At 43.3% G+C, this 24,660-nt stretch overlaps 1 protein-coding gene across 4 annotated transcripts in view; it reads right to left on the minus strand.

The window, feature by feature from the left end:
- USP42 (ubiquitin specific peptidase 42) overlaps positions 1 to 24,660 on the minus strand; it is a 525,507-nt gene that overhangs the window by 436,924 nt on the left and 63,923 nt on the right. For 3 of the 4 annotated variants that reach the window (XM_078665145.1, XM_078665143.1, XM_078665144.1), the window contains exon 2: positions 22,579 to 22,828. In XM_078665145.1, the coding sequence (XP_078521271.1) occupies positions 22,579 to 22,819 (241 nt within the window). In that variant the 5' untranslated portion in view covers positions 22,820 to 22,828. Of the gene's footprint in view, positions 1 to 22,531; positions 22,829 to 24,660 lie in introns of all 4 variants that reach the window. The other variant, XM_078665146.1, reaches the window with a different exon arrangement.

Consider the following 24,660-nt stretch of genomic DNA (forward strand, 5'->3'; position numbering starts at 1 on the left):
TGCACAATCAGACCAATGGTCAATAAACAATGAAGATAATGATACTTTGTCTTCAATTCTCTATTCCATCCGACCAAAACAAAACCAGCCGACACGTGTTTCGACGCATATGGAAATAGTTACGCGACTTCCTCAGGGCTGAATGGAGAAGTGAAAGGTCTTTGTAATCACGCTGCCGGTGATAATTCCAACCCAGCTGGGCTATATCCTAAAAGTGGTAACGATCAATGTTCGAAATGCGTCTGTTTGAAGTTATTATTGTGGTACTGGTCATGGGTTGTTTCACCATCACCACAGACTCTTACAGAGTCTAAATGCCTTGGAGGTTGGTGTATGGGGGGTGGAGGGTGGTGGGTAGGGGTAGGGTAAAATGCATAAAATTGAGCAATCTCATTCAAATAAGGCAACATCAAATATTCTTAAGTATGATGGATCAATTGATGTTAATAAGAAGGAATCAGTCTATAAGTTTGTGGTTTGGAATTTGGTGTTGTACGCTTTACTTCGTTCTAAGACCAGGCTCGGGGCCTATCATTTTGGATGGGGAGAGTAAAACTTTACCGATGGATCAAATGATCCCAATAAGAGGGAATCAGTTTATAAATCTAAGGTTTGGAGTTTTTGGTTATATCTTTTACTTAGCTTTGAAGACCAGGGTCGGGAACTATCATCTTAGATGGGGAGAGTAAAACTCTGCAGCTGGAATATCGCAGGCCTTAATAATGGAAATAAAAGGGCACAATTATTTCAGCTGCTACGACAAGATCCTGTCGATATTCTATGCTTACAAGAGACCCATATTGCTGAATCGGATAAAGAATTGCTAAAGATCCCTGGGTACAATGTGATTGTAGCCACTTCTCAAACTACTAAAACACGGGGGTCGCTATCTTGGTAAAATCTGCAATTGGTGATTCTAGACGCAGACTAGCTGATAAACAAGGCAGATGGGCTATAGCTCAACTAAAATTAGGTCTTACTATCTGCACACTATATGGGTCAAATTTGGACGATCCCCTATTGTTTAGTGACCTAGAAATAGAATTGGCTTCTTGGCCGGGCCCCCTTATTATCTGCGGGGATTTTAATATCGCTTTAGGAACCTTTATAGACAACCAACTACCTTTGAACTATAAAGGACGTAAGCCTAAGGTTTATAGAGCCCTACGCCAATTAATGGATAGTCATAATTTACTTGATGTCTGGGATATGAAGAAAAAAAACGATTCTGGATTTACGTATTTTTCATACCCGCACAGCAAGTATGTCCGAATTGACTATATTCTGACATCTTTAGCTGAATCGGACTTGTTTGATATAATCAAATCCCTAAAAACAATTTCCGATCACAACACCCTGATTCTCATATTTGATCTGTCGAACTTTATTAGACCCAAACACCAATGGTCTTTTGACAGAAAGCTTCTTGTTAACCCGGAACTTGTAACTCATATAACCTCCTGGGCTCAGGCATTCTTCGATTGTAATCAATTCAGCGCACCCAGATTGATTGTGTGGGACTGCTTCAAAGCAGCACTAAGGGGCGAAACTATATCGTATGTGGCTAAGTCTAAAAAGATAGAAGATAGCATCAACCTTAAGCTTAAATTGGAACTATCTAATCTTGAGGAGTATCACGCTACCCAGATTCATCAAGGAGACTCATCCTCTGACACTCTTCAAAAAATACTAGTTTTAAAGACTGAAATTAATAGCTCCTTAACTCGAAAAGCCGCTGAAACATATCAAGCAAATAAAAACAACATATACGAATCCGGAGAAAACGTAGGTAGGCAACTAGCCCTACGAACACGCCAAAAACAATCTTATAACAAGATAAAGATGATCGAGTATGAGGGTCAGCAATATACCACTTCACAGGATATTGCAGGGGTTTTCCGGAAGTATTACCAGAAGTTATATAAAAATGAAGATTTATATTCTGGTGGAGATATAAAACAATTTCTCGATACTTGGATCCCAGCTCTAGAACCCAATCCCCTGATTGAGGAATCAGTTAAAGAAGATCTTGAAAGAGAAATCTCAATCACGGAATTGGAGCTTGCCTTAGCTGATCTCGCAACCGGCAAGGCTGCAGGGCCCGACAAAATTCCTTTGGACCTTTACAAGGCTTTGTCTAAACAAATACTTCCATACTTACTGGATCTTTTTTTGGGGGTTCAATATCATGCAACACCGCCGGAATCCTGGAAACACACTAATATAGTGATTTTTCCCAAAAAAGGTAAGCCGCCACAGCTTCCTTCTTCATATCGCCCCATATCCCTTATAAACTCTGACTGAAAACTATACGCCAAGGTCCTTGCTAACCGGCTGAGTCGGGTGATCGAGCGTCTTGTCTCTCCGTGGCAGCATGGCTTTATTCCCGGGAAGGGTACCACGGATCATACCCGGAGAGTCATTACCCTATTTGACATCATGGGTGCCACGGGGGGAGAGATGTCGTTGATACTTCTCGATGCCGAGAAGGCTTTTGACCGTGTGTCATGGCAATTTTTGTGGAACATCTTGGAACTTAATAACTTTGGACAGAAGTTCATTAATGCCATAAAGGCCTTATACGTTAACCCAAAGGCTAAACTTTCCATCTGTAGTTTTGAGTCAGAGTTTATTGAGATACAAAGAGGCACGAGGCAAGGCTGCCCCTGTTCCCCGATATTATTTTCCCTTTATATTAATCCCCTAATTTTAAAGCTGCTTTCTTCGCCCTTTATTCAACCTGTTAAGGTGGCTCTGTTCTCGACAAAAGTATTGGCGTATGCCGACGACGTGGCTGTTTTAACTACCAATCCTGTTGATGCAATCCAAGAAATTGAGTCAGCCACCCAGATCTTCGGTTCCTTCTCAGGTTATTCCCTTAATAGGGACAAAACAATGGTCCTATGCACAAATAACACTATATTTGAAAGCCCTTATAAAGTGAATCAGGCTACCTATCTGGGGGTTAGTATGTCCTCTGATCTGAACGAAATCAACCACCTAAATTATACTCCTTTAATTAATAAAATAAAAGATGATCTCAGGAGAGTAGATAATCTACATCTTTCAATCATCGGAAGAGCTAATTACCTAAAAATGGCTGTCTTCCCAAAGATACTATATCTGTTCCGGGCTATTCCGCTATTGGCTGGAGGTAGTTTTATTAAGACCCTTGACTCCTCCATGTCTAAATTCATTTGGAGCTTTGGAAAGATCAGAAGAGCCTTACCACTCCTGACTTTACCTCAAGATAGGGGGGGGGGATAGCTATTCCTAGCCTAACTCTATATTTATGGGCAACACTTATTCAACACATGGGTCCTTTATTAAATCGTAAAGATATTACCACAACAATTATTTCATCTTATATCCCTTCCATTTATGAGCTGAGTCTTGGGTCCAAGTGTCAAGGTCTATTTTTAAGGCAGGTTGAACCATCATACTATAAAAAAATTAAGTTAAAAGTAGTTAAGGATGCACGGAATGTTTGGAAATTTGTATCTAAACAACTATTTATTCCAAAATTTACAAAATACACTCCGTTGTGGCGTAGTTCGATTCTTTCGGCCTCCCTCAATGATAATATTTCTCGGAGGTGGGAGATTTTAGGCATTAACACAGTTGCGGACTTTTACGGTCAAAATACTTCTCCCTCATTTGAGTGGTTACAGCAGAAGTATACTATTCCAGCAACTGACCTTTTCAAATACTTTCAGGTGCTTACATCGATTCATAATTGTGTCCCCAGAATCAAATTAGATAGTATTCACTTTTTCTCAATCATCGGGAAACGCTCCACTAGCATCGGCAATTTATATCAGATGCTGATGGAAAAATCTCCGGATGATTTAGAGCGAGTTGAACAAGCTTGGGCTGTAAGGTTAGATAATCCTAATATTGATATAGACCTCTCCCTGGCCCTCTCATCGAAACTGTTAATTGCCTCTAATCTTAAAGCCCAATATTACAGAGTTATATACAACTTGCACTATACACCCGCTAAACTCTTCTCTTGGGGATTACGGGCTGACGACAACTGCCCAAGATGTAGTCAACCTCAGGCGAACTTAATCCACATGTTCGCCAAATGCCCCAAGCTGGATTTATTAAAGGCAATGATCATGGGATTCTGGACTCAGATATTTGGGCGAAATGTACGAGATTCAGAAACCCTATACTTGATGGGTCATGATGAATCCCTTGGTCATAGCATTGATGAACAAAGAACCATCTTTCTTTGTACCGCAATTTTCCGTATTATTCTGGCTGCCCGTTGGAAGGACTCTGAGCCTCCTACGTTTCAGATGTGGCTTAGTCGATTTCTGGCCACATACAAACAGGAGATCTCAATTTATGGTACTAGAGGCAAGAAAGCTAGACTATTTGGAGTACAGATTTGGGCCCCAATCTCTAGCTGGTATATTAATCTGAGCCCTCCGGTTTTTCATCTCCCGACCTGATTGGTTTATTTTCGCATCTCTTAATCTACATATCATTTATTTAGGTATTCTATGATACTTTCATTTAGATGCAACACCCACTTATATGTATGTAATTTTTTCTTTCTTACGTTATGTTCTCTTAATGTTGTATTTCGATTGTAGTATCTTCTGTATATTCAACGAATTTGTATTGTCGAATCTTTTTGTTTGAATTTTGCTCAATAAAAAAAAAAAAAAAAAGGAAATAGTTACGCGACTTCCTCAGGGCTGAATGGAGAAGTGAAAGGTCTTTGTAATCACGCTGCCGGTGATAATTCCAACCCAGCTGGGCTATATCCTAAAAGTGGTAACGATCAATGTTCGAAATGCGTCTGTTTGAAGTTATTATCGTGAAGTGGGTGCCGTGAGGGTGCAGAGCGTCAGACGGCGGCTGCGCTAAGAAACGATCTGTAGTGAGTATGCTACGGACTGCCTCACGGATGATCACTGTGTTCCGGGTAGGTACATTGGTCTGATTGTGCACAAACTGTATAGAGACTATACATACTGTTTATTTACTTTGATGTGTGAACAATTAGACTTCTTATGAGACTTACCTGTAGAAGTCATGGATTGCGGTGATGACAGGGGTGAGCAACTCCAAGTGAGGTCCCAGGACATCCATCACAAACGGGACCTGGAGCGGAGCAGAGTCGTGTTGTTGAGCGGCCAGCTAGGCATGGACCGCTCACAGATTACCTTAAGATTCATGGTTCAAAAATCCAGACAAACCTTGGAGTCGTGGTCCCTCTCCGGGCACCACACGGACGCCAAGTCTGTCACAGTTAACTGCCTGTGACAAGCACCACAGGGTGTATAACCAGTAGGTTTCTTGTGAGACATACCCAAAAAGGGATGGAAAAAAGGCACACTGGTCATTGAAGTTGAAAGAAAGGTAATAAAAAAGTCAATCAAAAAGTGACTGGGTGTACTTCTAAGGGCAAAGGTTTTAGCTCATCATGTTTTTTCTTTCCTGGTTTGTATTGATATAATGGATGTCGACAGCTCAGATGTAATACCGACTCATATGGACTCTAATGAGAATCCCGGTTGCACTGGACTATATATGGCTATTGACATCATAAAATTTGTTTTGAAGAAGAAAAAAAAAGGGGACCTCGATCCGAAAAGAAAGAACTGAGGTCAGCGCACTGGGTGGCACATATATAAGCACAGTGCACATCACTTCCCACTGAAGACGCCGAGGACGATATGCAGAGTCAAGCTACCTCACCTATTGGCGCGGAAGGGAACTACTCAAAAAAATCTTCTGGATCCAGTCTGAAATCTGGGAAATATTCTAAGATAAGGAATCTTCAGCTAGAAGTCTATCAGACAGTGATACTATGAGGCCTGGATGTGGAACCAGTGTAACTCATTTGGTGTTGGCTTGTATGGTTGAATTCAGACCCTTCATATGACAAGCTGCTATGTGTAGGAAGTCTTTCAATTGACCTAGGAAGGTGTCTGGGAGACAACTGAGCAGGTCATTGCCTTCATCCAGGTAATGAGGACCAGAACCAGCCCTATTATTAAGACCCCTTTTCGGAGCAAAAGCAAACTTTCTTCAAGATAGCAAGTTGGTACCATGCTTTCTTATTTTTCCTGTTAATTCTTCTGCATATAAGGACAGTGGTGAAGATGAATGCAAGGGATTTTGCACTGTCTGCCATCAGTAAGGAATCATCTACTGGGATCTCTTTGGATCTGTGATTAGTTGGTGCAGATGGGAAAGAGGTGGAACTCTTATAGCATACAAGGTTAGGGGAAACACAGCACTCTCCACCATTAGGATAACGTTTTTTTGTCGCTATGAATGAAAAACACACCGTGCCAAATATGTCTGATTGCTGACAAGGATTAGTTACTTACCTGTAATCCTAGTTCTCTTCCAGGGGTATCCTCATCAAAGTCATAAGCATTAGAATATTCCCGCCCATGCGCGGGACCCCGGAAACAATATATTATATGTGCCCCACATATATTATAGACATATATATAAATATATATATATATAAAAATAAGCAATTGCAGCCAAATAAACAATAGAGCTGGAATATGCAGTGAAGAATTTCCACAATACAGTGAATTCTGTATTAGAAACATGAGAAACAACACCAATGCTTGTTTAGAAACTGTTTTAATGTACAGAAAACAGTAGAAATTCTCATAACACACTGTAAGCATATACAGCTCCCAGGCTGCATTGCAAAATCCCAGTCTAAAAAGACTGAAAAGCTAACCTGTAGCTGAATGCACTAAAACTGACGCTGTGCCTTTAAGGCACCTCTGCCCCTAGCTTCCCATCATGCCTCAGGGGTTACAGTTAGGTCAGTTGTTCTTTTCGGAGACTGAAAACCAAACCATGGTAATAACAGGTTAAAAAACATCTCCTATTAAATAAACAAAGTCCTTTGCCCGGGGAGGCGGGAGGGGTGCTTATGACTTTGATGAGGATACCCCTGGAAGAGAACTAGGATTACAGGTAAGTAACTAATCCTTCTCTTCCAGGGGATCCTCATCAATAGTCATAAGCATTAGAATAGAGTAGCGAGCCTCACCTCATCCCTGCGGGCAAAGGAATCAACAGATAACATTTATATCCGTAGGCCCAAAAATAGGCCTTTTTCTACCCAAATAGGTTTCTCAAGGAGGCTTGCCCTACTTGAGAATCCGCTCTGGAATCAGACTCTAGGCAATAATGCCTTGTAAAAGTATGGACTGATTTCCATGTCGCAGCCTTGCATATTTCTGACATAGGAATGTCATGCAAAAAAGCTATTGTGGCTGCTTTCCCTCTAGTGGAATGAGCTTTGGGTGATTGCAACAAAGGTTTGTCAGCCAGCTGGTATGCTAGTTTGATACAAGAGACAATCCATCTGGAGATGGATCTTTTGGCTTCTGCAAACCCGGACCTCATTGCACCATAATTGACAAAGAGTTGGTCTGTCTTTCTGGTGTCCTTTGTTCTTTCTAGGTAAAACTTTAGCACCCGTTTAAGATCTAACGAGTGCAACGACCTCTCAGCTGGGGTCGATGGATTAGGAAAGAACGAAGGAAGGGTAATCGTTTGATTTATATGAAAATCCGATACCACTTTTGGAAGAAAAGAAGGGTGAGCCCTCATTACTACTCTGTTGTGGTGAAACACAGTGTAAGGTTCCTTGGTGCAGAGTGCTTGAATCTCGCTAACCCTGCGCGCAGAGGTTATTGCCACCAAGAAGGCCGCCTTCCAAGTGAGATGCTGCAAGGAGGCCTTGTGTATAGGCTCAAACGGTGTAGACATCAGTCTGGAGAGAACCAGGTTCAACTCCCAGGGAGGAGAAGGATTTCTCACAGGGGGATAGACCTTCTTTAATCCCTGAAGGAAATCTTTCACCACCGGGACCTGAAAAAACGATGTTTGTGTAGGTGATTTTCTGTACGCTACTATGGCAGATAGATGAACCCTAATAGAAGCGTATTTCAACCCTGATGTCGCTAAGTATAGGAGGTATGGTAGGACTACCTCTTCTTGCCCTTTGGTGGGATCAAAGCCATGGTCCTTACACCAAATGAAAAATCTTTTCCACTTGAACGCATAAGACGTCCTTGTGGAAGGTCTCTTCGCCTCTCTTAAAATATTCATACATTCCGGAGGCAGATTTAAGTGTCCATATTGCAAGACCTCAGGAGCCATGCAGTCAGGTTCAGCGACTGGAGGTTGGGATGCAGGATCCTCCCGTCCATTTTGCTCAGCAGGTCTGGCTTGCACGGCAGCCGTCTGTGTGGACACCGCGACAGATGTAACAGATCTGGATACCACCATTGTCGCGGCCAATCCGGAGCAATTAGGATCATGTCCATGCTCGATCTGATGAGCTTGGCCACCACCTTCGGAATCAGTGCCAGAGGGGGAAAAGCATAAGCGAACATTCCTGTCCACTCCAGCAGGAGAGCGTTCCCTTGCGTCCCTGGCCGGTGGAACCTGGACGCGAAGGCGTGGCATTTGGCGTTTTCGTCGTCCGCAAATAAGTCTATGTCTGGACGACCCCAGCAACGGAAGAGTTCTTCGACCACTTCGTCGTTTAGCACCCAGTCTGGCTGATCTTCGAAGTGCCTGCTGAGTGCGTCTGCTTTTGTGTTTAACTCGCCTGGAAGGTGCACTGCCACCACCGACAGTCCCCGAGCCAGAAGCCAGTGCCAGATCGCCTGGGCTTCCAGAGACAGAGGGCGAGATCGAGTTCCTCCCTGCTTGTTCAGATAGAACATAGTTGTAGTGTTGTCCGTCTGAACCAGGACTTTGTCCGTTGTTATTGCTGGAAGGAACGCTTTGAGCGCCAGATGAACCGCTCGAAGTTCCAGCATGTTGATGTGGTATGTCTGAAGGTTGGTCGACCAGCGACCCTGAATCTGAAGATGACCCATGTGAGCACCCCAGCCTTCTAGAGATGCGTCCGTTACCACAGACAGAGAAGGCAGAGGTTGCTGAAAAGGGACTCCCTGCAGGACATTCCGAGGGCGAGTCCACCACTGTATTGAGGTCAGCGCTGCTTGAGACAGGATGATTCGATCCTCCCAATCTCCAGACGCTTGGTCCCACTGATCCTCCACCGACTCTTGAAGAGGCCGCATTCTCAACCTGGCGTTCGGTATTAAGAAGATGCAGGACGCCATGGAGCCCAACAGAGACGCTACGTCTCGCACCTTTGGACGAGGAATCTGAAGTAACTTTTTGCATTTTTGTCCCATGGAAGAAAGTCTCTCTTGCGAAGGAAACGCTCTTCCTAACTTTGTGTCTAGAACTGCTCCCAGATAGTGGATAGTTTGTGTGGGCTGCAGGATCGATTTTTCTGAGTTTACATGGAGGCCGAGCCTGTGTAGCTGTTGGAGACACAGGTGACAGTCTTTGGTGGCTTGCCGAGGCGACGGACTCTTCAGGAGCCAGTCGTCTAGATATGGGTACACAAAGAGACCTTTTTTGTGTAGACACGCCGCTACCACTGCCATGCACTTGGTGAAGACCCTTGGTGCGGATTTGAGTCCGAAAGGGAGCACTTTGAACTGGTAATGCCTGGACCCTACCAGGAACCTCAAGTACTTTCGATGACCTGGTGTAATAGGAATGTGGAAGTACGCGTCTTGTAAATCCACCGAACACATCCAATCTCCGATCTGTAGATGAGGACATATTTGATGGAGTGCCAACATGCGAAACTTCTCTTTGACCACCACTTTGTTGAGGAGTCGAAGATCCAAAATTGGTCTGAATTTGCCTTCTTGGTCCTTTTTGGGAACAAGGAAATATCTTGAGTACACTCCTTTCCCCCTTTGGGAGAGGGGTACCACTTCGATTGCGTTTTTCTTTAAGAGGACGCTCACCTCCTTTTTGAGGAGCTCCAGTTGGTACGAGCGAGACTTTTTTGGAGGAGCCGGTTGTGGTTTCTTCCTGAAACGTAGCGCATATCCATTGCGCAGTATATTCAGCACCCACCGATCTTTCGTGATGCTGACCCACTCTGCCAGATGTTGTGCAGCACTTCCTCCCACTGGAGTGGGTAACGGCGACAGAGGAAGCCACTGCTCAGGCCTTGCCTCCTCTAGGTGTGGTAGAGGATTGATTATGTCCGCCTCTACCTCTGCTTGACCTTCCTCCTCTGTATTGTGGCTTTCCTTGCGGCTTGTTTTGAGACCATTGAGGGGTTTGAACCCTCTGTTGGCCTCCCCGGTTCTTGTTGGTCTTGAAGCGTCGTTTGAACGGTGCTTTCTGTTTCTCCAGACCTACTGCCTTTACTGTGTCTAACTCGGTCTTCATCCGGGCCATTTCCTGATCGGCATGCTCCCCGAAGAGTGAAGATCCGGAAAAAGGCAGATTGAGTATGCGCTGCTGGGCATCTGGCTTGAGCCCAGTTAAACGCAGCCAAGAGGATCTCCTCGCACATACTCCATGTGAGTAGTTATGTCCAGCTAGAAGGGCGTTATCTGCTGATGAACTAATCATTTGGTTTGCCACCAAACAGCCCTCCGTCACGGTCTCCTCAAAGTCCTTCTGGTCCTCCTTGGGCAATTTCTCTTTGAATCGTTCCATGGAGTCCCATAGGGCTCTATCGTACCTTCCCAGAAGGGCTGATGCACTAGAGACTTTTAGGGATGAAGCTGCTGTGTTGCACACCTTGCGTCCCCAAGAATCTTGCGTCTTGCTGTCTTTGTCAGGAGGAACTGACGAAGAAGGAGCGACCGTGTGATTCTTCCTAGCTGAGGCTACAATAACTGAGTCCGCTGCAGGCTCACCTTTAACGAAGATAGGATCTGAGTCAGCCGGCCTATATTTTTTCTGGATACGTGCCGGAACTGCTCTGATCGTTGCTGGCGTGAGGAAAACCTCTTTGATTGGGTCCATTATTCCTGGGACTAATGGAAGCAACGGCCGTGCATATGATTTGTGATGAAGAGTCTAAAAAAATCACAGTAGTGGACACCTCTGGAGTGGTCATTTCTATATTCAGCTTGTGAGCACCCCTTTGCAAAACGTCCAAATACGTGTTGACGTCGTCCAGAGGGGAAGCTCTTGAGCGAGGGCTGTCTGCCAGCGTCGGAGAGTAGTCCCCTTTAGAAGATCTAGGCGAAGCTGGAGGAGAGGATGAAGGAGTTCTTCTTCTCCTGTGGTGAGAATGCTCCTTCCTCACCGGAGATCTCCTAGGTCGTTCCTCCCTTCGAGGAGAACGTGATACCCTCTGATGTACTGGAGATCTCGATCTCACATCTCGTACCTCCTTTCTCGGTGTTCGAGATTTGGGTTGCTCCCTCCTTGGTGATCGGGAGACCCTAGGGGTATGTGACCTGTCCACTCTTCTCTCTCGTGAGCGTGATCGCTCTGTCTCTTCTGCTTGCTGAAGAGGAGACCTGTGGATTGGACTCAAGTACCTTTGAAGTCTCTCTGGTGCCTTAGAATCCTTCCAATTACTCAAAGGAGCGTACCATCTTGGCGAAAGTCTTATATGTGAAGTGTAACCCCGATGGGGATTCTTTTGAACCGGACTCCTACTCCTCGAAGATGACCCGGTTGACCCCGAGGCACTTGAGGAGGAATGGAGTGAAGCAGATTGTGTCACCAGGACTGTCGAAGGCACTGAAGGTGATCTCCGTCTCACCGGTGTTGGAGGACGTCTCAAAAGCCTTTCCCTCGACGTCGAACGCCTCTGTGGCGTCGACGGGGCGATAACTTTCGGCGTTGAATGCCTCGACGATGATCTGTGGTCCCTCGACGTCGATCGGTGATGATGTGCCGACGACAGAGTCATCTCCTTCGACGTCGAACGGCGTTGTCCTGCCGTCGACGGAGGTCTCGACGTCGAACGGCGTTGTCCTGCCGTCGACGGAGGTCTCGACGTCGAACGGCCTAGTCCTGCCGTCGACCGACGTTGATCTGTCGGCGACGGAGATGTCATCGACCTGGCATGTGGCGACGGCGGAGGATCGGACATCCTCGACGACGAGCGCCGACGTGCCTTAGATGATCCCTTCCTCGACGACGATCGTCCGAGGGGGCTCTTGCTCCTCGACGCCGAGCGCCTCCGTGGAGACGTCGACGGAGGTGTTACACTCTTCGAAGCCTGTCGACGTCGAGACGACGGCGAGTGTGATCTGTCTCTCGACGCCGACCGTCGCCTGGTTGACGGCGGCGGAGTTGACTCATGTCTTGAAGCCGAACCTCTCGTCGACGGCGATCTCGTGGCTTCTCTCGACGCCGATCGTCGCCTAGTTGACGACGGCGGAGCTTTCCTCGACGACGGCGAACCTCTTTTCGACGACGATTTCCTCATCGACGCCGATCTCGACGCCGACGGAGCTTTTTCTCTTGAACTGTCCATCAGATGTCGTTTTTTCAGCGCCGAGCCCGGTGCTGAGGTTGATGGACGTTCTGACTTGCCTTTGGAGGGAGTTCTGGGTCTCTTTGAACTCTTTCTCTCCGCAGATCTTCCTCTCATGGATTTCTGGGCCAGACTATAGAGCCTGTTCCTCTCTCTGTCTTTAAGTGTTCTGTCAGACAGCTTTTTACAATGAGAACAGTCTTTAGGATCATGATCCTCTGGCAAGCATAAAATACAGACCTCATGAGAGTCTGTTTTTGCCTTCTTGTGGCCACAAGAAGGGCAATCATCAAAAAGTGAGGGCATCCTGAAAGGAAAAACCTCACAAAAAATTGACTGCTAAGCAGTTATTTACTTGACTATGATGTGAAAAGTCAAAGTAAATCAAAAAAATTGTTCTTTAGAAGATTTTCTGACTGAAAAAGGCAGAAAAGTGTGGAGCTGTGTATCCAGGGTCCTTCCCTGAAGGAGCCGGAAAGAACAACTGACCTAACTGTAACCCCTGAGGCATGATGGGAAGCTAGGGGCAGAGGTGCCTTAAAGGCACAGCGTCAGTTTTAGTGCATTCAGCTACAGGTTAGCTTTTCAGTCTTTTTAGACTGGGATTTTGCAATGCAGCCTGGGAGCTGTATATGCTTACAGTGTGTTATGAGAATTTCTACTGTTTTCTGTACATTAAAACAGTTTCTAAACAAGCATTGGTGTTGTTTCTCATGTTTCTAATACAGAATTCACTGTATTGTGGAAATTCTTCACTGCATATTCCAGCTCTATTGTTTATTTGGCTGCAATTGCTTATTTTTATATATATATATATTTATATATATGTCTATAATATATGTGGGGCACATATAATATATTGTTTCCGGGGTCCCGCGCATGGGCGGGAATATTCTAATGCTTATGACTATTGATGAGGATCCCCTGGAAGAGAATGGACAGATAAATGCTCTTCATGCGGCACACAAAATCAGAAAGCAGTAGGCGAAGGAAGCTCTGAAGGCAAAAAGTCAAGTGTGTAGAAACGTCTAACTTGTAAAATTACAATCGCAGATTGTGAAAACAGACGGTAACATGTTTCAACTTAACTATTAAAGAACACAATCCCAGCAACATTATTTTTTCCAAGGATAATTTAAAAGCAGATTTTTTTTCTAAAGGACAGATTTATTTTGTTGCAAAAACGATTTATATTTTGGTTTAAAACATACAAAATGTACATGTACCGTCAGAACAGAAGTACACACTTCAGAAGCATCAAAAGGGCATAACACAGAGCAGGCAGTTCATGCATACAGAACTACCAATCAAGATAATTTCAAAGTTCAATAATCAAAAGTGTAAATGAAATCAACAAAAGCTTTTAAGTATTAGAGTGAGGGAAGAGAAATCCTGAAATGTGAATATGCACTGCCTGTCATTGCCTCTAATGGTGTGTTATGGGGGGTGCTTAGTAACATTACTTGAGAATTGGTTGCTGGCACTCGCTTTGAAAGAAGGGGGAACATGCTTGACTGGCTTTAACAAGAACTGGTTTCCACTGGCACTGAATCCAAGATACATTTGTGTGCTTTAGCCTTTCTCTTTTGCCTTGGACCAATTTTATTTATCTCGAGATCCCATTTAAAAGTCAGCATTTCTTTTACTGAGATACTGAAGTTACCAGGTAGTTGATGATTTACTTGTTTTTTTAATCCTTTTATCTTGGCAATAAAAAGATCTGAAATTAAACGTATGTCTTCTTTTTGGGATGAACATAATGTGGCTAAACGACATACAGGTTCAAAAAAATAATATTTTCTATGGGAGGACCATACAATGCAGGTGCCCCGATGTTTTGTCTGCATACTTCAACAACGAGCTGGTATGAACTTTTAATACTTGCACCATGTTTACAGGTGATGCACATTCTTCCACCCGATGTAATTCCTCATCTGAAAATGTACCCTGCAATGCCGATTCACTCCTCAACACTTTTTCAGGTCAATGCAATCTTTGACAGTATGTCCTTTGATGTTGAGTGTTCTTTCATTGTAATGTCGCTTTAACATCAAACAGGACTTCAACATCAAATCATGCATAGCAAGGGGCAGTTTTGAAAGCAATAGGATATCAAAAATGAGTGGCAATTCCAGTGCATCATGCTCTGGTAAAGGAAGCCAGAGTAGGTTTCACATGCCCCCAGGAAGACGGATACCTTCCCACTGGTTCTTCAGTTTGATGACAACAAGAAAGATAGCTTCCCTGACTCTAAATGTCCTCCTAAGCATGTTGATCCAAAACAAGTATTCCTCCAGTGAGTAGCTGTCAGACAAGCACATGAAATAAAGGAAGGCTAATCCTTCAATAATTTCATACTTTGACAAAAGAAACAACTGACAAAAAGAGATCATGTATTGCTTTGCCTGCATCTGTAAAGAAGCAAAACAAGTGTGAAAATACAGCATACTCCCAAGTTCACAACTCAATAGGAAAGCCTTTAAGAAGCCAGGAACGTTGAGTGTTGCTTTTACAACACAGGTTTCAAACCAGTTTTAGTCAAACAATAATGCAACTGTAGATTCCAGTAATCAGGGTCCCACATCCCACAGAGCAGAAACAATAGATGACCTCCCAGAGGCATCCCCAATCTTGGGCATTAGAGCTCTTCTATAGATTCCTTATAAGTAGCCAAGGGCATACTCCACAGCTAAAGGATGCTGTGCTGGAGACCTCTGAAGTGCATTATTTATTCCTCATGAAAGGGAGATTGCCAAACTGCCTAGTTATCTTTAAGCTTCTTCTATTCATTCAAAAACAATATTATTCGAGTTGTTTTTTCAGCAAAATTACTTAATAGGCCATTTTGTTCTCTAAAAAATGAAAAAAGCATATTGAAGAGAATTATTTTAATAAATGAAAAAGTTAGGGTGAACCTTGCACCAAAAACTGAGGCAGTGATGATCATCTTTTCTGTATATAGGTGATTCCTTGTTAGAGGAATATGTATGCCTCAGTAGCCAAGCCTACAGTCCAGATGTGGTTTTGTAGCTAATGGGTGCTGTGACCTATTAAATGAAAAAGGAAGCCAGGTAAAAAAAAAAATCCCAAATCAATATGTGAATAGGGTCACCTTTGAGTTCTACTTTGTGGTCAATCAACTGTTCATATGTAACGCCAATAGATTTGGACATTTGCCTCATACAGTCCTTTAGCAAGTGATCTGCTGTATTCTTGTAAACTTCACATACATGAAGGGCATGACAGCAATTAAGCAATAAAAGCAAATGTAGTTTTGAGAAGTTAAACAAGCATTGGAAATGCAATAGGTCTCGGATTTATTTGAGTTTGAGCTAATGGCATTGTAAATGGCAATGTCTTTTCGTCATGTGTTATGGAGTGTACGCATGTGATGTGTAGTGGAATTATGTGGGTTGGATTTGAATTGTAGCAATGGTGGCATGCTGCGCTTTAGATGAATATGTTTAAAAGTAAAGCGAAAAACGCACCATAGAGGAGCTAAAATGGTGTGGTATTGAGACAATCAAAACCACCTTTAGAGGTGGAAATGAGTCCACTAAAAGAAAGAAACGTGAACAGTACTATTTGTGTTTGTTCAACACGGTCAAGAGAGGTCTGAACAGCAGGGAAGATTGGGAAAAATTAATTCAATAGATCCCGTCTTTCATATTTCAATAGTATCAGAAATTCAGATATTTACATTCTCATGGTAGGGAGATTGGGGACATGCTTTCTATATAGTCAGTTGATCCCAAATTAAAAGGAGGAGTGAGGACATACCTGACCCTCACCATCTAGAGGACACACCACCAGACAAACCAAATAGCGGATCTAATAGGTGGCTGGACTGGAACTTAGTGGGCTCATATACAAATCAAGATCCTGATGTGAAATTAAATAAAGTAGGACTCGTGGTAAAGATATATATAATAACAATAGTATGACCCGCGAACCTCATTCATTAGTACTCCATCGCTGAGACATACATGCACTGGAACATAAGACCAAATAGGAAGTATTGATATTCCAAGATGGCCGCCATAGTTGTATAAGGGACCTAGGATTACGAAATGCGAATAAATACAACAAATACTAGAAAAGATCGGGTACTGGAATACGAATAGGGTACTTCCTGCTCTTCATGATTACTGAAAAATATAAACTATGAGGTTATAATAATCGAAGGGCACTCGGGGAGGAATATAAACAATAGTGATCTCTGACCCGGGTCACGTGATCACTACGCGTATAGACCTAAAGTTCTTCTCCAAATGCCCATGAAAGAACTCGATTTTGACTAAACATGACCCCAGACAAGCGTGAGAGATAAAGTCACAAAAAGCCACAAACTCATTTTGATTAAAGTCAACTTCGGGAGCATTAATAGTGTGCCTCGAGGAATGACCTTTGACCTCCTCACGCGTTACGTAAAAACAGACACATGGAGGCTCACTCTCTTGGAATCTGAAATCAGAAAAGAGAGACCGGTGGGTGAGCAGGGAGGCCGTGAATTTAAATACAGGTGAGTAAATAGATGGTGAATGGAATTTAAGGAGCAGGGGTAATAGTCGCCCGAAGATGGGTTTTGTTTTATATTATCACCACATAGTTTAACATTACGATGTGATTATCCAACTACTGGAAGGTTTCTGTCCAAGGGCTTAGGGGGAGCATGATAGTTTGAACATTTAGTTATATTAAGTTAAATACCCCGAATAAACTAACAGTTAGTAGTAGAATAGAACAGTGGAATTAAATAATGTAGAGGTTCACTAACCTTGGGCTAAAAATAGTGCGACCACTGCCAATATCGGACGGAGTGGCAATATGTTGGGTGAAACATGATTAAGTGGTAAACGCGGTTCTTAATGAATCTGGAAACGTGTTATATAACTAAAAAAAAATTTTACTAGCATAGGCAGACACCAGGATGCCAATAGGCCTCCAGATTAAAAGATGAAGCAGCACTAAAATCTTTAATTGTCTAAAAGTTAGGAGAGCCCACATGAGAGTAATTGAATGGCTTACACAGAGTAATGGAGGGTGATACAGCAAACCCAGCAAAGACTCATATTAGAATTTCTATTATACCAACAGGTCCATTGAGGAGAGACTACCTCTAACCCTGTACAGTGGTCTCTAAAATACAGGACCAGGTAATTCTGAATAAGGACATTGGGAAGTATAGTAATTACCAATGGAAGTAAAAAAGATTTGGGACTTACCTCTTTCCTTGTTAAAAAAAAAAAATTCTTTAGAAACTATCCTCTGGAAATATAACCTACAATGGTATCTCGAGCTCAGATGACATCCAGTGGCGACTGACAAGTAGACCCTATCAGGCTTCTTGACGAGTTGATTTTAGGCAAGTAATGAGATAGATAAATAATATTGTAATGAGTAATTTAAATAGATAACAGAGAGACTTATGGGGGGCTCAGTACATTTACTGTTTTCAGGCTACGCACTGGAAAACAAAAACATTTTTTTAAATAAAAACCCAGTACGGTGGCTCGGCTTGGATCTCCTTGAAGACTGGTATGTATAGAACAAAAGTTAGATACTACCCAATAACTAATGGAGGTAGAAATAAATGGTTTGACAAAATTGCTTTAAACAATTCTAGATACACACCTGGAGTGACCCCGAAGTGTGAAAGTTCCATATTCCAGCATTGTTAGAAACTTCATAGAAAAAGTAAGGTGTGATGACATTAAGATGTTCTCGCAGCAATGTAATGAGATAAATCAACAAGTCTCTTGTGTAATGCTCAGCTATGAAAACAATTGTATATATGTGGTCTTTCTCTTTTTTAAATAAAAAAAAAATGTTTTTAAATGGATGTCTAGCCCATAGTTGAATGTTTGGACCTTTGGATATAACGATCCAGGGATGTTTTTAAAGTATAAGAATTACACAACCTATAAACGGTTGTATGTTTGCAGACCCAATGGCAATGCCCCTTAGACTTACCTTAGGAGTTAGTGTCAGCAACACATGTATGTAATTGTAATATTATTGTTCTCTACTGTTTAGAAAACTGTCCTGAAGAAGGTGAACATCACTTGAAGTCACCGAAACGCAGCGTCGAATTTGTTTTCTGTAATAAAATGTGTATCAATACAAAATATTTTTATGGGGAAAGTGTTTTTAAAATGTATATGTAATAAATCGAAGATACTATTTTTAAATCACATTGTTTGGATTGAAGTGGATTATTTGAGTGTTGGCTGACACAACTAAGGTTTAGGCGATTGTCTCTATTGTATCCAGTCACAGACTGTTATGTTGGTAAAGATTAGATGTTGATAGCTCAGGGACATACTTGTTTTTTTTCCTCTTTACTTACCTAGTCCCTATTGTATGTAGTAGGGTAACTCCCTCTTTATTTGAACCTAAAAGTAAAGTGTGCTATACTGTGATTGCTACAATAGTTAATTGTGGATGTGTTAACAATTGATGTGTGTGCCTGTAGAAATTGTGCACTGATGGCTGGAGGTGTGTGTGTCTGGTGGAAGTGTGCACTAACAACTGGTGGTGTGTGTGCCTGGTGAAAGCGTGCACAGACGGCTGGTGGTGTGTGTGCCTGGTGAAAGCGTGCACAGACGGCTGGTGGTGTGTGTGCCTGGTGAAAGCGTGCAATGACGGCTGGTGTTGTATGTGCCTGGTGAAAGCGTGCACTGACGGCTGGTGGTGTGTGTGTTCCTGGTGAAAGCGTGCAGTGACAGCTGGTGTTGTGTGTGCCTGTTCAAAGTGTGCACCGACCGCTGGTGGTGTGTGTGTGTGCCTGGTGAAAGTGTGGTGGTGAGTGTGTGGTGGTGAGTGTGTGTGTGGTGTTGTGTGGGTAGTGGTGTGTGTGTGTGTGGTGTTGTGTGTGTGTGTGTGGTGCTGTGTGTGGTGTGTGTGGTGTTATGTGAGTGGTCTTGTGTGTGTGTGGTGTGTGTGTGTTGTGTGTGTGGTGTTGTGTGTGTGTGTGGTGTGTGGTGTGTGTGTGTGTGTGTGGTGTGTGGTGTGTGGTGTGTGGTGTGTGTGTGTGGTGTGTGTGTGTGGTGTGTGTGTGTGTGGTCCTATGTTTGTAGTGTTATGTGTGTGGTGTTGTGTGTGTGAGTGGTGTTGCGTGTGTGTGTGTGTGGTGTGTGTCTGTGTGGTGTTGTGTGATCCTCTGTGAGACACCGGGGTCTGTCGTCTGGAATGGAAGCTATGGTCAGATAAAGGAGCATGGAAATGTTGCGCTCCTGAGAAAGAGCTGGCAGGTGATTGGGGTCCCCCTTAGGAGTCAAAGATTTTGAAGGCAGTGCCCCCGTCTTTAACACCACCACACCAGTGTGCCTCAAGTAACATGTGCCAGGTCTTCTAGGTGCCTAGAACCACGTCCCAGTGAAAGGACTGGACTTCACTGGCACCAAAGCACGTCATTTGTGCTCACCCTGCACACTCACACACTGCTCTCCCTACACACTCACACACTGCTAACCCTACACACTCACACACTGCTGGCCCTGGACCTCCCATAATGCTCACCCTGCATACTCACACACTGCTCACCCTGCACACTCACACAACGTTCACCCTGCACACTCACACACTGCTCACCCTGCACACTCACACACTGCTCACCCTACACACTCACACACTGCTCACCCTGCACACCCACACACTGCTCACCCTGCACACTCGAACACTGCTCACCCTGCACACTCCTGCCTGTGTTACCTGTTTCTATGTACTGTGTATATATCAGGCCGAGAGAGAACGTAACTTTGCCTGGCACAGCCTCGGCGGTGGGAGCTGTTACGCAGGCGGATTTCCTAGCCATTCCGAGGGGTTTAGCACTGCCCGGCTCTGACTCAAAAATTCTGCCACCTTAATCCGGGCACCTTCTGTGCACTCCGGAACGGAAAGACCTCGCTTAGGTGCTCTCTGGAACCTCGGTCCTGTTGCATTGGGTATAGTCGGTGCACTGATTTTTTTTTATCTGGGTACCCTAGGTTTTCTAGTACACAGTATGGGAGCAGCACTGTGGGTACACGCACTGACGGTACACACGCACTGACAGCGGTGGAGGCGGGAACGGAGAAGGGGCAGCCAGTTTAAGTGCCACGGTCAGCGTCAGACTAGAAGTAGGCATGGAGGGAGGGGCCAGGATGGCGCTGAATATGGCTGAGACAGGACCTGTGACAAAAGGGGGTGTCCAACAGATGCTGCTGGGGTTCCTAGCACCTCTGCTCTGGCACAGCGGGTCTGCCGGGAACACCCCTCGGGCCATGGACAAAAACTGCACCCGCTGCAGAACAACATAGAACATCCTGCCTCCGCATCTCTCGCCCGCCTCACTTTCGGCTCAAATATCTGAATAAACACGCCTCTGCTCCGAAGAAATGTGCGCAAGTCCAGAGCAGGTTAACCACCAGAGTCTTTTCACAAACGTACGGAACTGAATTAAACAGATTAAAAAGTTGCTTTTTAGAACATATTCGTTGGTGAGGGAGTACTTGAAGCAAAATCAATTCTCGAAAAAACAGAAGATGTAATTTCGTTTTGCACCGATTTTGGGGGGGTTAAGGCTATCATCCACCGACATCCAATCTAACCAGTGTATTATAGGTAGACCTGAAGGACGGAACAGTTTCATACTGCTAACGCTTAGAACTTAGGTAAGATTTTTGGCCACTCCCAAATCTCACAATCCTCTACACCACAAAGCTTCGCCGGTCCATTCACGCTGTTCAAAAAGTAGAATTGGTCTTCTTTTTTATCAGCATATATTTACAAGTAATTAGGCTAAATTTGAGAAGCTAAACACTCAATCCTAAAAATATAATCTGCCTACATAATATTCATGGGCCGTTCCCTTTCTCAATCACTGGTCATCCTTAATACTTCTGCAGCTCAGAGAGTAGCAATTAGCTCAAGACGAATCTGCGAGAAATGAAAGCGATCGAAAGCGATCGCGAACTACAAAAAAAAAAATGCGAGTGGTGCACGCGCGCGCCACTGCGAGCATATGTCTTCAATTATCGCGGCTGTCAAGCCGCGATAATTGAAGACATATGGCCTCTGGTGCGCGTAACAGACACCAATAGGCCCTAGGCGGAGCTACGCGACCGCCTATGGCCTATTGCGTGTTCTGTTAAAAAACAGCACGCAAGCGAAAGCCAATGAAAATGGACCTTGGAAATAACACGCACGAGCTGCGTGGAATTTCCAGGTCCATTTTCAAAACGCCGGGAAAAGGAGTCTCGCTGCGCGACACTGCATGCGCAGTGTACACTAGGCCCGAGCCCTAAAAAGAGCATGTGCCAGACCATAATATACTATACCAGCCATGGTTTATTTAGTGTTTGTCAATATCAAAGCTGTCACACTGGATGCTGAATCCTCACCCGCCACTGGGTAGCATCCTCATGTGTACCTGTCCTGCTGTCACCATGTGATCTGATTAGGACTTCTCTTACTAAGGAAACATTGTATTGCACCTCTGAACTAACCCTAACTCCCTTTGTATTACTGCTGGACTGACACTAAACTTCGGGGAGGTTGAAAGTTTGAAAACTGCACTCATGGTCCAAATGATCAAAAGGTCTACATTGTGAAACAAATAAATAATAGAGCAAACAATTCACACATCAATTTAGCCAAATCATGGTTGGCAACTAAAATACAGGTAAAACATGGATGTTGTGGATATATAGGCAAATTACCTTTTTGAGCAAACAGACGACAAACATGTCCAATCGTGATCGGACTTATTAGATAGTGGCACACGTCCACTGTGGCAACAATGTAGTTGAACCTCTCCAACAAGTTATAATCTGAAATAGGCTTCTCAGCTTAATGTCAGAGAATACTGTAGCCCGCATTCTATTGTCATTCAGAAAGAGGATGAATGATGGAGAATTTAAAAGCATAAAATTAGATAATTTATCTTAGACAATTACGTGAAAGATCTTTCAACTATCAAGATTTGTTAAAAGCCACAAGCCATAGATTAGCAAGGACATTTTGCTTCTCAATATAACAAGCTTCTGGCGCCATAATCATATCTAGCTAAAAGTTAGCAAACTAGTTTTACAATTTAAGACTAGAAAATGAAATGTTCCTTACATGCACACCAAGTTGTGTACCATAATTCCATTTATAAATTAGCCATGCATCAGATTCTGCAATATTAAAGCATTTCCTCCATAAAAAAGTACACACCTTTGAGAACAAATAAGCATAAACTAGCCATATAGTTTATAACTTACACTGGTCCGTCTGTGATACTAGCTTATTTTTTTCAAGCAACAGTGAATTGGAATAAACAGCAGCTCCAGGCACAGGTCCCAAAGACATCTTGTGTTTTGAAACATCATTTAAAGATGAAACTACACCCCAACTTGCAGACCCCGAGTCCATATCTCCCGAACCTGGTGCCAGAGAGCTGCAAGGCAGGTTGTGGCACGCCGTAGGGTTAGAGGACTCGGATAGTTTGTCAACTATAGTCATTGTTCATCTCTGCAAAATAATAGAAAAAAACACAGTTCTTAGGTTAAACAAATCATTAATACACATGCAAAACATTATTTCACAGGCAACCCAAAAATTATATAAACTAGACAATCATTCTTTTTATCAAAGTTACTCTTGCATACATCAGATTAAAGCTACAGAAAACAGTATTATCTTCTTTGAGGATCATACATTCTTGTCAATTCTGTGCTCGCTAGCTTGCAGGGAAAAGACTGAATATAAAACAGTATCCCAGAAAAAGGAAAAAGGGGGAACAGTGGTTTTAAAAAGGGTAAAGGAAAAAAAGGTGAACTGGGAGATAATAACCTTTAACGTGCATTTTCCAAAATGTTAAAATTATTTCATGTTTATCAAACTACTGAAAGGCATACTTAAATTTTGCCTGCTCATTTTTTAAGACTCATATCCATCAAACTACAGTTTAGTGTCTGACCAAAAAGGCTGTTCTAACTTTAATGATTGAAAATAGAAATAGAGCAGTAGATTGTCCGAAGGAAAGAGATATGGCATGTGTCTGAATAAAAATGGATCACTTTATGGTTTTCCTGGAAATGTATTGACCACAATGGGTTTTCAATCAATCCGCTTAAGAAAATATTTGTAGAAAAGGAATTGCACATTTCCTCACATAAAGTGGAAATAAAAGACTAAAGTGGCAGCTCTTACAGAGCATTAAAATAAATTTTCATTCATACAAATAAATACATTTCACACAGTGCAAATAAAAACACAAAATCTTTTGAACTTTTTTATTTTATAAGTGCCTCAGAAATTCATACAATTAAATGTTTTTTTGTCAACTTACCTATACATCACACTTTTTATCTAAGTCTATATTGTAAAAAATTATCCATTATTATTTTTTTTTAGGTCGAGCCTAGCGCAGCGTGCATGCGTTGCTCTAGGAATACGACCTCTTGCAATCACTCAGGACTTTTCACACGCTTGTGCGATTTTTTTTTTTGCATCTTTCCTATTAGGCTTTATGTGCGAAGACAGCACGCAATTGGGCAAAGGCGGGTGCATGTCCCACCTTTCCCAGGAAATGTATCCGCCTACGGCTTGTGGTTACGAGCAGCGGCATGCAGTGTGCCATCTGTTATGTGTCCGATTTCACACGAGCGTGCGTGCACCACGCAGCTTGCATGTTGGTGACTAGTTGAACTTTTCTCTTTCGATGGGGCATGGCTCTGTTTAGAAGTATAAAAGGACGTAGCAGGGCAACCTTACAAGCAGGCATCCATACTCGACCAGCAAAGTAGATAGAATAATGCCCAAACTGCCCACTTGTAAGGTAAGTTCAATAAAAGCATTACAGTCCGACGATGCACAAAGCACGTGACCACATAGTTCTTTTAATTAAATGATCTCCCTCTGCGCATAGTGATGGAAAATGTTTGTGGAATGCTTACCAGCGGGGTGCCGCAATAAAAAGGCCCGCAGTGTATGCACACAACAGTTGACTGTAAATTACAATGACGTGTAGCTCGGTGCTAGTCGCCCTATTCTAGTAGGTAGTGTAGGTGACTGAGGGTCGTGTTTTGTAACTTGTTCTCCTAACCAGGAGCTCGTCTTCTTTTCAGAGTGCTGGCCCCTGGCTTCCGGGGTGCTGGGCCTCCAAATTTCCAGGATGCTCCTGTGTCGCATGGAACGCTAACTTTAGCCCCAAATTACTGTTAAGAAATCTTCTTTTCTGATTACTACTTTCTCAGCAGGCTGGTACTAGTATAGGAGAGCTACACAAAACGCCTGGGGTTACGATAGGAGTGCTGTGTAAATGGGAATTGTGCTCTCTATATTGCAGTGGAGTGACATTA

This window comes from Lissotriton helveticus, chromosome 10 (genome assembly GCF_964261635.1).
Source record: "Lissotriton helveticus chromosome 10, aLisHel1.1, whole genome shotgun sequence".
Lineage (NCBI taxonomy): Eukaryota > Metazoa > Chordata > Amphibia > Caudata > Salamandridae > Lissotriton > Lissotriton helveticus.